Consider the following 14689-nt stretch of genomic DNA (forward strand, 5'->3'; position numbering starts at 1 on the left):
AAATGATAGGTAAGGGAGGTGATGGATATGTATGTTAATGAGCTTGATTTAACCATTCTACATTGTATACATATATCATAACATCATATTGTATCCCACAAATATATACAATTATGATTTGTCAATCAAAAATAATATTGATTTAAAAAAAGAATGATAGAAAATCTTTTCCGAGAGCTTTGTATAAATCTGGAATCCCTGAAAGACAGAGTAGAAAAACGCTGGCCCACAGAGGGAAGATGGGGATACTGCCTACCTTGCTAGTCCTGAAAGAAATGGATTAGAAAGAAAAAGTCTTCCTGGAGAGCACCTTACCACATGGGTTTGGGGCCCAGACTGCATATTACCTGTGTTGCCTGAACAAAACCCAAGAGAAGGAATGAGAGAGACCAGATGGGACCATGAACATACGAAAAGGACCACACAATGTCTAGAAATAAAAATTATGATCACTGACTTTAGAAACTCAATAAACAGGTAAAACAGAAGATTTATACACACACAGTTTAAGAGAGAAGCAGAAGCTACATTTGAAGAAATTACCCAGAATGTAGCACAGAGAGAATGACGGGCAAAGACAAAGAAATTACGAAATAGTTTGAGATGTGAATAAGAAGGTCTGAAATCCCAGTAACTTTTATCTACCAGTCCCCATTGTGTGATCATTAAGTGCTATTAAATTGCATCAGAACATGCATGTGAAGTGATGACCAATTAACAAAGAAACGCAGCCCACTAATAATTTCATTGCATTTGGCAAGGCTTTAGATTAAAAACAACAGCAACAAGGATCATTTGAACTGGGCTGGCTGGTTAGCTCAGTTGGTTAGAGAGTGGTGTTGTAACACCATAGCCAACAGTTCCCCCCTGGTCAAGGGTTCAAATCCCTGGGCTGGCCAGCCACCAAAAAAAAAAAAAAAAGAGAGAGAGAGAGAGAAATCATATGATTTCAGATGACATCAGATGATCAGTAAAAGGATCATCTGAACTATATTAAATAGTCTAGTGGCTTTTATATTTTGGTAAAAGTTTACAATGGATCCTATCTTTTCCTTCTTCCCCTTCTTCTTTAAGATATATCACTTTAAATGTTAATATAGACATACCTTCTATCCTTCAAAGAGCTTTTCATATAAAATGTAGTATTTTATCATAGACTCATTCTGATTTTCCAAACAACAATAGTTAATGGCCGAAGAGAACTGATAAGTACTATACCTGAAATTTCTATGCAAAATAATTATAAGCCAGACTATACTGCAGGACTTTTAATAAATTCTCATTTGTACCCTCCCACCTCTGTTTCTATCGTTCTGTTATTTTCTTTCCATACCCAAATGGGTCAGATTGTAGTGTACCCCCTACAAATAAGAATCCTACTTTGGAAAATACTGCTTTGACTTATGTAATACAACTGACAAAGCCCCTTGTTACACATTTCCTGTAATGTTCATCAAAACAATAAAAGAATATCCACTAAGTCACCCCTAAATAAACAAGAAAACACACCTAGCATTGTGCTCAGCACACAGTGCTGCTCCACAACTATGTAGCATTCACTCATCAGACAATATATTTTGAGCCCCAAATATACATCAGGCATTATCCTATGCACTGGAGATATGACAATGAACAGGCAAACTCCCTACTACCAAGGCGTTATGGTTTAATGGGGGAGTTGCACACGTACAGAAGCTCTTCTTACAAAACTCTCATAGATGTCAACAAAGCTGTGCTCTAGAGCAAGAAGGTATTAACTTTGGCAGCCACACACAGAAATGATGCTTTGGCCATGGCCAGTGTGTTGTAAACTGATCAACAGCTATATTTTTCAAAATATGATCAACAGCCCATTTGCCTTGTATATCAAAAGTGGCCTCAGTGGTGGAATCCTCCAGTTGGGCCAGTTTCATCAGTGGCTCTGACAGGGCCCTACACAGTTCATTGGTTTCACACCAGTTTTTAATTTAATATCTTGGATCAGGGTTTCTGCATTATCTAGACATTATGAACTTGAGCCTGTGGCAACCTATACATTGCACAGGATTTCTCATGGGTGCACCCATTTCCACCCTTGGCCTAGAGCAAATGACTTGCTTTTTGCCAGGATCCTGTGTACAGCACTTCGCCAGTTCCAGGTTCTGTCCTGGGAACCCAATTCTACCTTCCTATCAAGCATTTGGCTTGCAGCCATGTCCTTTTTAGTTGGGGGGTGGAGTGGGATGGTATTTTTTACTGATGCATAACATACATATTGTAAAGTCACACATAAGTATCCAACTCAAAAAATTTCCTCAAAATGAAACTCTCATATAACCATTCCCAAATCAAGAAACAATACTACCAGAACCCCAGAAGTCCCTGCATGTCCCCTTCTACTAACTACCCTCCCCTCAAGGGTAATCATCATCCTGACTTCTGACACCATAGACTAGTTCTGCCAGTTTTAACGTTTTATATAAATGGAGTCCCACTGTATGTACTCTTTTGTATCTGGCTTCTTTTGCTTAACACTATGTTTGTGAGATTCATCCACGTTGTTACATTTAGTTATAGTTCATTTGTTCTCATTACAGTGTAGTATTCCTTGTATTAATGCACCATACTTTACTTTCTGTTGATGGAATTTGAGTTGTTTACAGTTTCGGGTTACTACAAATAGCATGTAGCCTTGTCTCTGTCCTTACACAAGTATTAAAAACCTTATTCTCTCTGTTCTGTCCCCCTCAGTACTTCAACTTTTGGACAAGATGAAGAAACAGGGACTGGATTTACTCTCCCACCTGAAACAACCCATAGAATCAGACAAAATATACAAAACAGTGGTTTTTAAGACACTGGACATCAGCAAAGGAGGACTGTGCTCCTGAGACATGAAGACAACTGCCCTGCTTACTGCTTTGAGACAATTTCCAGGCCTTGGTGCACAGAAGGCAACCCAGGCAGAGTAGGTGAAAATCCAGAAATACAAAAATATTCAAATCCAACGAAGTGAAATTCAAAGTTTCTGGCATCGAATAAAAAATTGCTAGGCACACACAGAAGTAGGAAAATACAACCAATAATGAGGAGAAAAATAAACAGGAACCACCCAGAAATTTCACTGGGATTAGAATTGGCAGGCAAGAGCCACTCACTGCTTTGCCTTCCCTCTTCATTTCTGGAACATGGAAATTTTTCCTTCTTATTTTCAGGCTGCATGTGTGCGTGTGTGTCAGTGTATGTCTGTGTCCATGTGTAAGTGTAAAATCATTACAGCATTTCCATGAAATTAGAATAGGAGAGGTGGTTCTCACATGTGCACAGGCCACCTCTCATTCAGAAGTAACTTCTGTATAAGCCTCTGTCAATGCAGTGTGATACAGCCCATAATAGAAGTATGTTTAGAACACTTTGAGAAAAGAGAGAAGGAAGCATCTAACTTTTTCTAGGAAATTGTTCTTTAAGTCTTTCATACTCCCAGTGTGGTCCCCTAGCCAGCAACATCAGTATCACCTGGGAGCTTGCCAGAAATGCAGCATCACAGGCCCACTCCCAGAACTACCGTACAGAATCTGCATTTTAACACAATCTCCAGGTGATTCACAGGCACTTTCAAGTTTGAGAAGTACTGCTTTAAGACTCATCTCTGCTACAAATTCTTCCTTGACTTCATAGATAAGGCTGAAAAGGCCTGTAGCTCATCCTCTGGGCAAGAAATAACCAAGAAAGACTAAGGATTTTTGTATTTATAGAAGTTAAGAGATTAAAGTATAGGCAGAAGAAATGAAAGGCAAGGGAAAATATTATAAACATCCAAAAGAAAAAGACAGGTGTGCAACTAAAAACGGTAGAAGGGAGCAAAGAAAATGAAGAATCAAGAGAAAGTGAGAATACAGAATTCATGGGGCTTGGCCAAAGTGAGGGGGAGAGGGGTTGGTGCAGCGGGCAATGAGGGGGGGGAGGATAATTCCTAGGTTCGGGCTTAGGTAACTAGTATGCCATTCATAAAATCTGGGCACAGTGAGGGATGCGAGAGAGTAGTGAGCATTATTCTGAACACACTAACTTTATTTATGTACTTATTTTTAAACAAAGTTGCTCTTAAGACATCAAGTGGTGGTCTCTCTTATCCAGTAAAGTAGGCGTTTGCAACATTTGGTATACTCAATAACCGTAGGTAGAGAACACAACTTAACGGACCATTTGCAGAGCCTAGGAATCTACATTTTCATATGTATCCCAAATGATTCTGATGCAGACTGGCAGTGAACCACACTGGGAGAAACACAACACTACACTATCAATTCTCCAGGGCCCAGCAAAGAAATGATACGTAGCATGTTCTCAGTTTTTATAAAACTGTTGTATACATGAACAGTAAATAAATGAACAGATATATAAAATTCAGAAGGTAAGATTAGCCGAGATAAAACCAGCAGGGCCACCCCCAGTTTGGTAAATAAATAAGCTCTCCAAGGTTGAGCATGCTATTTATTAGCAGGTGGCCAGGAATGAATATAACTAATATTAGGAGCCAGTAATGCATGAAGGAGGCTAAAAGTGAGTGGTGACCAGACAAGTGGAAAGGCAGCCAGGATAAAAGTAAAGCCACCGAAGGGTTTAATTGGCTAGGCTGTTTTCTTTTTCAAAGAGTTCAGGAAAGAACAAGATTGAATATAACTAATATTAGGAGCCAGTAATGCATGAAGGAGGCTAAAAGTGAGTGGTGACCAGACGAGTGGAAAGGCAGCCAGGATAAAAGTAAAGCCACCGAAGGGTTTAATTGGCTAGGCTGTTTTCTTTTTCAAAGAGTTCAGGAAAGAACAAGATTGAATGCTGCCTAAAGGTCAAGACAAGAATAAAATGTTCACTAGATTAAGTACGTACTTGGTGAACTCTGAGTACTTTTGGCAGGGATGGGACAACTGATGGAACATAATAGATAGATAAAAACAGGTTAAAAAGTAAATGAATGGGAGGTGAGGTGTGGTAACAGTAAAGAAACACTAGTTTCTCCTGAAACCTGACCATGAGTGAAGGAGCCAAAGAGTTGCTAGATGGAGCAGAAGGTTTCTCAGTCTAATTTTAAAATAATCCTTGAGCACATAGGTTAGTCAAAAGATAAAGAGAAAGATAACAAAAAAATAGTTAATGACATGATAGGCCCCACCCACCATGTAAAGGAGGAGTTAAAGTCATCTGCCAAGAACATGGTAGAACGGTGATGATTTGGAAGAGGTTCTGTCAGCACTGGGTGACAGAGCTAAATATAGAAACAAAGTACAACCAGATAGCACTGTGAGCTTAGCTGAGATCTGAGACCATGAATGTGTGGTAGTACTAACCCACATGGCTATGTGATGACCCTCTGCAGGATTTTGACAGTTCAGAAGCTAAAATTATTGGATGGAATCAGGATAACAGGACAGACTGATCTGTGACAAGCCAGGGACAAGATAAGATTATGAAGGGATGAGCTATAGGTTCTGAGCTAGATGGAGAATTAAACAAAGCCCCGAGGTGGCAGGTGCAGAACACAACTGTGGATCCATAGCCTAGGGCAGTCATTCTCAGCTGAAGCTGCACATCACAATCATCTGGGGAGTTTTTGAAATTCCTGATAACCAGACCAATTAAATCAGAACCTCTAGGGGTGAGACCCAGGCAGCGATTTATATTTTTAAGCTCTCCATATGTCTCCAAAGGGCAGTCAAAGTTGAGAACAACAGGCCTAGGAAGACTAGATAGCTGTAAGAATAAAAGAGGGCTGAGACAGAAAATTTTAGAAAGACCAGCAGTTATGGGATGGATGGAAAATGTGAAGTCTGTGAAGGAGCAGTACAAGTGGGGAGAGAATGGGAAAAGCAGTAGAAGAGAATGAGCAGGGGCTCTCTCCATAGTAACTGAAATGTTGCCAACTAGCAGAAACTAAGATTCACAGCGATGGGAGAAATCCCACACAGACACTCTGTCCCTATGGATTACTTCCAGGGTTATTTTCAGGTTACCTCTGGCAGTATAGAGCATACTGGTTTAGGAGCCTGGGCTGGAGGCAGACTGCCTGGGTTTCTATCCCAGCCTACTAGCTATATGTCCTTGGGCAAGTTCCTTCTTTATCTTAAACTTAATAAGATGCAGATAATAGTACCTACCTCACAGGGTAGTTGTGAGAAAGACACGAGATTAAGCCTCAACATAAACATTCAATGATAGCTATTATTATAATATATAATAAAAGGAAAAGAAAAAAAAACCTCTGCTAATTTCAAGGACATTTTCCACCAAATGTAACTTCTCTGAATTACTATAGTTCTGATAAGAGATTTAGAGATGTCAAACATTAATAAGACTTACACACCAAATTGGAAGGACTGGAAATACATAGATTTTTAAAAGATTCTTTCATTTGTTTTTATATTAGGACATTATGTTGGGTTTTTTTTGAAACATAAAACCAACCAACTCTTGTATATTATGAAAGATTAAGGTTGGCTGGTTAACTCAGTTGGTTAGAGCAATGGTGTTAGAACACAAAGGTCAAAGGTATGGATCCTGTACCGGCTAGCCACCAAAAAAAAAAAAAAAGATTAAAGCCCCCAAATAAAACAGAGTAAGTCAGAACATGGCATAAAACAGATCTAATGCACAGTTTACATACAATATTTAGGTTAACATTATTTTCAAAGTTAAAATTACACCTACTATTTAGGAACAAATTTATCTATAGACATCACCCAAAAGTGTAAAAATGATGCAAGGATAAGAATAAGGAACACTAAATCTCACAATTTATTATCAATTACAAATAGCCTGTTACTGTTTTTTTTTAGCTTAGCTCTCCTTTTAAACTATTCGATGGGTTTTCAGTTGGGCAGAGACGCTGCATAATCCTGGCTCCTCTTAATTCCTCTATCCTCAGCCTGACTCACGATATTAGATGACGCAGCCACAAGAATTCCCCTTCACTTGGCTCTGGTGGAGGGAGAGGGTGCTACCCTCAGAAGTGAGAGGCAGGGGCAGGATGATTTTCACCCTGCAGCAGATACAATGTACAAAGCAACTACCGGTTACTATTTAATTCCAAGCAATACCACCTTCTAGTATGAAGATGTTTTGAGGGATTCCAGAAGAGACTCCATTCTGCTTTGTTGACCATTTTATCCCCATATCTAGCACTGTCCCCAGAGCAAAGGCTACACTACAAGTCAGCCTTCCCACCCCACTCCAGGCTGAAGAGAAAGCCCCTCCCCACAACACCTAACACCTGGAAAGCTCTCACTCAGTGGCAGCATGTCCCAGACATCAGAACCAGCAGAAGTCATAATTTGGGATTTTAACAACATTCTTAGTTCTCTTGAAATAAAAGATCCCCTCCTAACACATATGTCCATTTAATTCTCAGAAATTCGATATCATTACATTTTCAGGAATGCACTGGGTATAAAGGTAATGGGCTTCCTGTAATGGCTAGTCAATGATTTTGATTTGTTTCATTTTTAAAGAATAAAATGATCCTGAAACTTAAATGGGCAATTTTTAGGAGCTAGTAAGCATAGGAAGTTTCCAATACACATATCATTTTCTGAAGGAATTATTTCTAAATTAAATTTTAAATCAGGAGCTAGAGTCACTCCCCATTAAAAAAAAAAAAAAAAAAAAAAAAAAGAAAACTTCATTCATGTAATTAAGGCATTGCCAACCTCAAGGCCAGAGAGGGGGAAGTGCTCACAGCTCATTGTTGCAGAGCTGCACCTGCCAGCAGCAGGGACAGAAGAGGAGCGTAGGTGCCATCTGGGGTGCTTTCTCCGAGTAACATAGACCTGCCTAACATCCAAAAGGTTGTGAGGGATGAATCATGGGCAAAAGAGAGAGGCCTTCAGGGTCCTGCTTTCTGTTGTGAGCTAGGACATCTATTCAGGGAACACTTCAAAGAAATCCAAGAAATATTCAGGGGTTCTGCTTGACTTTACAGCTGCTTTAGCTTGATGAATCCTAACTGCCTCTCTCCACAAGGCTTTTCAACCTTTGAAATAATGGGATGGCCTATTTTAGCTTAGTTGATTTTTATTTCTGAACATTTCAGTCTCAAAAACTGTTACTGTCTTTTTCATTATTTTAGCTTATTGTTTTAACTTTTAGTCTCACCCTCCCAATGAGGTTTTATTTTATAGTTTGTATAACTTTTAAATGATTTCTTGTACAGTTTTGTATTCTAGTACATTCTGCTTTAGCAGAAAGGAAGCCTCGTACACAGGCAAACCCCCGGAAGAGAGGAGAGATGCTCAGCAAGGGCTTCAGTCAGCTGGCAGCAGCCTTTGCAGCAACCTTCATACAGCACCGCACAGAAGTGAGGCACAAGTATATCTGTCAACACTTCTAAGGAAGAATATGGATTCCACCAGGGCAAAGTGCACCTTGCTTAACAGCCCCAGATTGTGCTGTGTTTATAGTTCTGATGTGTGATTAAGTTGAACCCATTTATCTGACTCTAGGAATTTATCACCTCTGTTCCATGCCACCAAGCTTGTTAATATTTCATGTAAACTTAAGTTGATTGCTGTATCAGCAGGTCCCCTACTTCATATAGTCCAGACCAGCAATTTCCAATGATTTAAAGTCCTTTCTTATTGTTGTTACTTATGATTGTGCTCTGGAAAGCTACCACCGTGTGTTTGTGATCAGTATGTGTCATGACTAAAGTTACTCCATATAGCACCTATCATTTCAAAAATGATGCTGCATCAGAATGGGCTTCATCAGCAACACAAAGCACACCTTCTGGTGAAAACAACTTTGTTGACACAAGATTCCCTAGAGGAGGTAAAATAACTAACAGTGAGTTAGCTTTATAGGAAAACACAAACCATATCCACTGGACAGTGACCTTACATACTACAGAATACAAAGGATTCCACCATCAATGAAAACAAATAGGAGATCTTTATTAATTTCCCAAACCAAAACAGCAATAACAAAACCCCAACTCACTGACCTCTTAGTGACAACAGAGTTAGCCCTAGCATACGGGAAATGGATAGAGCATGGTATTTTGCTGACAGCAACTAAGGAAAGGCACCTAGGAGATGTGGACCCACCAGATAGCACTCGAAAACACAGAACACCCTCAAATACACCATAAACCCCAAATCCACTCTTTTCACATCAAAGAGAAATGAATGAGACTGTTTCTATCCTCTTCTACATAATTCCTAAAAATACCCTTTTTAAAGCTGAACTTAATGTTTGAATTAAATTATTTTGTGTATAAAATAAATTTCTATGGAGGAAGAAAAATGACGTGCATTTGTCAATCAATCCAGGACAGCCCTGGGCTGCAGCTGCATTCCCTGAAAGACAGGTCTAAGTGTAAGGATTACTTACAGCAGATTACTTATGGCAAGATAGGCATTCCCTTCAGAAAATCTTGTGGGGTGGCGATTTAGATTTAACAAAGAATCTGTAGATAAACAAGTTACTGATATAGTTGTTTCTATTTTAATTGGCAATTGATTAGAAATAGTGAGATAAAGATTCCATTTGATCTAATTAATTTCATTAAAGTCTGTAGCCACTGAAAACATTCCAAATCTGACCATCTACCTCAAACCACAATGGCCAATTGAGACCGAATTAATGAATGAGCAAAAATCCACTATTACTACTGGATAAAATTCAAAGATCATTTATTCAACAAGTACTAATTGAGAGCCTAGTAGATTCTGGAGATACAGTAGTAAATAAGACATGATTCTTACCCTCATAAGCTTGCAATCTCATGGGAAAAGAGACAACTGAATACACATCTACAATTAGATGAGTAAATCCAAATTACTACAGAGTAACATGAGGGGTCACATACTCAATAGGAAACTACAGTTTAAAACTACTTAAATGAATAGGAGTCAATTAAACAAAAAAGGAAGGAAAAAGGAAAAGAAAAAAATTCTTAAGAAAGTACACTGCGCACTCAGGAAAATGTCAGTAACAGTAATTCAATGGTTGCTGAGGAAATAGGTACAAAGGGGATGATCCAGCTCCTAAAGAGCTGTGCACGTCTTGTTAAAGAGTCTGAATTTAAACCTGGAGGCACTGGAGAGTCATGATAAGATAAGCACATAATTGAAGATTAGTGTTCCAGAAGGATAAGGCTACAGTGAGAGAAACAGAAAAGAGGAGCAAGGTTGCACCTAGAGATACCATTGAGTAGAGATGGTTTCAACAGTCTCAGGTAGATATGAAGGGATACTGAACTAATGGTGTGGAGTAAGAGAGGGATAATGAATCAGTAAACCCATCACTGAATATCAGAAGAGTTATCAGAGCAGAATGGGCTGCATTTTAGTGAAACAGGAAAGCTACAAACACTGTGGATTGCTCCTGTGTAAACAAAAAGAGGGAGAAAAAGTTTCTCAAGTTGCTGCAGACACATTGGCTGGAGGGGATCTGTGTTCTCCCAAGCAGCCACTTGCTGGGCTTTATAGTGCCACAACAAGCCCCCATTCCCATTGTCTGTGTTCCCCCCCCAAAATATGACAAAAGTTCAAGTGAACAATGTAGTGGTGCTGGATGTTCTCCCAAGCAGCCACTTGCTGGGCTTTATAGTGCCACAACAAGCCCCCATTCCCATTGTTTGTGTTCCCCCCCCAAAATATGACAAAAGTTCAGGTGAACAATGTAGTGGTGCTGGACCATTGTCTGTGTTCCCCCCCCAAAATATGACAAAAGTTCAAGTGAACAATGTAGTGGTGCTGGATTATCCTTCTCCTTTCTACAACACATTTCAATTTGAGATCCCCTTTGAGTACATCAAGGACCTGTCTAAAGAGATGGAACAGAAAATTATCTATGAGGGCACTGCAGACACAGAAAGACAAATACTGCATGATATCACTCATATGTGGAATCTTAAAAAAACAATTTTTTTAAAAAAGTGGTCCTCAGGTGGGAACGAGGGAGGGGAGGGGGGAATTTGTGAGAAATCAGTAAAAGGCCATAAAAAAGATTACATTCTGTAATGTTGAATATACTAATTATCCTTACTTGAGCATCACATATTGCACACATGTATTGATATTCAATGTGGTACTCCACAGATAGGTACAATCAATTATGATTCAATTTTTTTTTTTTTTTTTTTGTCTTTTCCAGATAACAAGTTTTTGAAAGGCATTCTTGGAAACGAATTCATTAACTAAATGAGCCAAAAGCTTCTCTTTGATGAGAGCTAGGTCCTTCCTCAAAAAGTTTCTGATGCTCAATTAAATTAAGGGTAGAATATTTTCATAATTCTTGCTGTTAAGCAAGACAGCCATACGATGCAGATTATGCAGTGCCTTAATATTTAAAATGTTTATGCTGCACTTTTCAAAGCTTTTATTTTGAGGAAAGGAAAGGACATTTGTCTAAACATGGGTTTTAAGTCGTATATATATCCTGTCACTCTAAATGTAAATTTGTGAAACAAAGTTTTGCTAAATGTTAAACTTTGAAATTTAATACACCAGATTATTAAAATATTGTCCATTAACTAGTTCATACATTTTAAAAGGAAAACTGTATGAGGAAAGTGAAGTCAGTCAGGCACAGAAAGACAAATACTGCATGATATCACTCATATGTGGAATCTTAAAAAAACAATTTTTTAAAAAAAAGTGGTCCTCAGGTGGGAATGAGGGAGGGGAAGGGGGGATTTAGTGAGAAATCAGTAAAAGGCCATAAAAAAGATTACATTCTGTAATGTTGAATATACTAATTATCCTTACTTGAGCATCACATATTGCACACACGTATTGATATTCAATGTGGTACTCCACAGATAGGTACAATCAATTATGATTCAATTTTTTTAAAAAGTGGTTTTCATAGAAGTAGAGAGTAGAATAATGGTTACCAGAGGCGGGAGGTGGGAGGGCAAGAGGAGGAGAAGTGGTGCGAGCGCCGCCGCGCTTCCCAAGCGGCGCACTATCCAGTGCGCCACCGGGCCGGCCCTATGATTCAATTTTTTAAAAAAGTGGTTTTCATAGAAGTAGAGAGTAGAATAATGGTTACCAGAGGCGGGAGGTGGGAGGGCAAGAGGAGGAGAAGTGGTGCGTTAATGGGTACAAAACTCTGCTGTCTACCCTACGTGAATCATTATGGAGTATGCGCACGTATTGAAACAATGCACTGTACTCAACAAATATGTACAAGTAAATGTTAAAATATTTTGAATAAAAAAACTCTAAGAAAACCTCATTTGTATTGAACTGCACTTAAAAGAAAGTGTTAAAATATTAAAATGAAAATAAAACTAATACTTTCCAAAGGGGGCAGGGGAATCAGCCATAAATTGAATCAAATTCTTGGATCATATATCATTATTGCCCAGTGAATTCAACACAGCACAGGCAAAGGATTATGAGTATGTAATTCGCAACTAAATGTAAATGCTAAAGCGTTCTGTGCAACTAGTAATTAAAAGAATATAAATAAAAACAAAAAATAGTGAAAGCCTGATACTTAGTAAGGGGAAATAAGGACCAATGTACAATGTTACCTGGACTAAGAATAGATGTAACACTTCTAGAGGGCAATATGTATCAAAGTTTAAAGTGAGCACCACGTCTGGCCCCCAAATTCCTCTTTCAGAAATGGAAACTAAGGAGGTCATCTCTTAAGGATTCATGAATACGAATTCATCAGTGTTGTTTGTAATCCTGATAAATTGGAAACAACCTAAGTGCCCATCAATAATCATAATTATTAGTACCTCATAAACTACAATACTATGCATCTGTAAAAATGATGCAGAGATCATACACTTATTGACATGAAAAAAATGGTCATAACATCCTATGTAGCAGCTCCATCTGAGCACAGGCATTGGTTGTCCTGTTCTTCACTCTTATTTCCAGCACCTAGAATAGTACCTTGAACAAAACAGCTTCTCAGCATTTATTAAATAGATGAATTTTAAAAGCAGGTTACAGAACAATAATCATAATATGGTCCCTAGTTCTCTCTCCCCCTCCCTGCTTCTCTCTCTCTCTCTCTCCCGTACACAAACAGACACACAGACACACACAGAAAAAAATACAATTGGAAGAATAGTCACAAAAGGATAACAAAGTAATATGGTTTTGGTGTGCATGTGTTTTAACTTTCTTTTTTAGTCCTCTCCGTATTGTCTAAATTCCTTATATAGTAAATATATTTTTTTATGACTGGAAAAAGTAACAAAATTGTTTTTAAGAACTTAAATATTTAAAATGAACTCCAGAATGTGTTCAGTGACTATAGCTTACAAACTCCCCAAACTAAGATCAACAATACCCCAGTGGCATGCTTTCTTTCACGTTGAAACAGTAGTATCTCTTGTACAACTAGCATCTTTCTCCAGTACCAGGAAATGCTACACTATACTAATAAAATACAATGTTTCCAAAAAGAAAAGCACAGTTATTCTGTAGTAAAAAGAAAAAAATGTTAATTTCTTACAGTCCTCCCCTCTCCTCTCCTAACATATACTCTATTCTAGGTGGTACAGATCGTTCTTCCCCCGCCCCCTCGGCTAAAAAGCCAAGTGAATCCGTATCAGTAACGTGCTCTACACCGTTTGTTCATTTCACACAGGCAGATTTCATTGCCAGAACTAGGCACATACTGCATGTCTCTAATTCATGCCATCACCCTATTTTATTTTATCCATAGGCTTTGTCACTATCTTTAATAACCTTGTTTGAATTTTTATCTATCTCTTCCTTCTACAACGTAAGCTCCATGAGGACAGGAATTCTGTCCTGCTCACCACTGTGTCACCAGTCCAATAATAGTGAATGGCATCTAGTAGGCCTCAAGAAATACTCGTTAAATCAATAGCGAAAAGATGTGGAGGGCAGGGTACAAATCTAAGCAAGACAGTAAATGTGGAATTAAAAAAAGGAAAGAAATCCACATCGAAATGTACAAGCTGACATAAATCAAAGCTACAATACCAGCCCGGAGGTTTGGTGGGCATTTTTTAAGGTAGACAGGTGCTTCACACCTATCTAAGCGCACAGAGCTCTTTCAAGAGGAAAATCCACAGGGAGGTCTCCAGGTAGCTGTGAGCAGCTCCCAGAAGAGTAGAAACGATCATCACCGTAACAGAAATGTGGCCCATGGCGAGAGAAAAAACAACACACCATACATCTCGGCCCAGATGAAAAATCACACGAATCCCCAGCACAATCAAACCAAGCAAGCAACCTTCCGCCTGACACGTACGAGCAGTCTCCTGTCCCCTGGCTGTGCGGTCCCCTGCAACCCAGCGACCCCTTCACTCACCGAATACTTTCCCCTCCCAAGGACCCCCGACCCCAGCCGGTCCCCAGGGAGAGAGAACGGGGGGGAACAGTCTGAGCATTAGCTTTCTCCACCCCCACCCGAGCCCGGTCCCCTCCAAAGCGCAAATGCCTCCCAGCCTCGCCCGTCCCCGAGGCCCCGACCCCCACCCCGAGCTCCTCCTGCTGCCCCTCGCTCACGTGTAGGTGATGGACATGAAATGCATCAGCCACAGCACCAAGAAGAGGACGAACCCGAAGACGGCCATTCCCTCCAGGGCCAGGTCCAGCAGCGCCATCCCCCGGCCCGCCGGCCCGGCCCGGCCCTCTCCGGCCGCCGCCGCGGACAGCGCTCCGGCAGGAGGAGGACACGGCAGGCGCCCAGAGCCGGGGCGCTGGACGGGCGA

General features: G+C 39.7%; 1 protein-coding gene across 1 annotated transcript in view; it reads right to left on the reverse strand.

Annotated features, from left to right (window-relative positions):
- UGCG (UDP-glucose ceramide glucosyltransferase) overlaps positions 1-14683 on the reverse strand; it is a 33768-nt gene extending 19085 nt beyond the window's left edge. Inside the window, exon 1 of the mRNA XM_008577566.1 lies at positions 14484-14683. Within this exon, the coding sequence (XP_008575788.1) occupies positions 14484-14581 (98 nt within the window). The 5' untranslated portion in view covers positions 14582-14683. The remainder of the gene's footprint in view (positions 1-14483) is intronic.
- Positions 14684-14689: the final 6 nt, after the last annotated feature.

The sequence above is a fragment of the Galeopterus variegatus genome, unplaced genomic scaffold (genome assembly GCF_000696425.1).
Source record: "Galeopterus variegatus unplaced genomic scaffold, G_variegatus-3.0.2 Scaffold1541, whole genome shotgun sequence".
Lineage (NCBI taxonomy): Eukaryota > Metazoa > Chordata > Mammalia > Dermoptera > Cynocephalidae > Galeopterus > Galeopterus variegatus.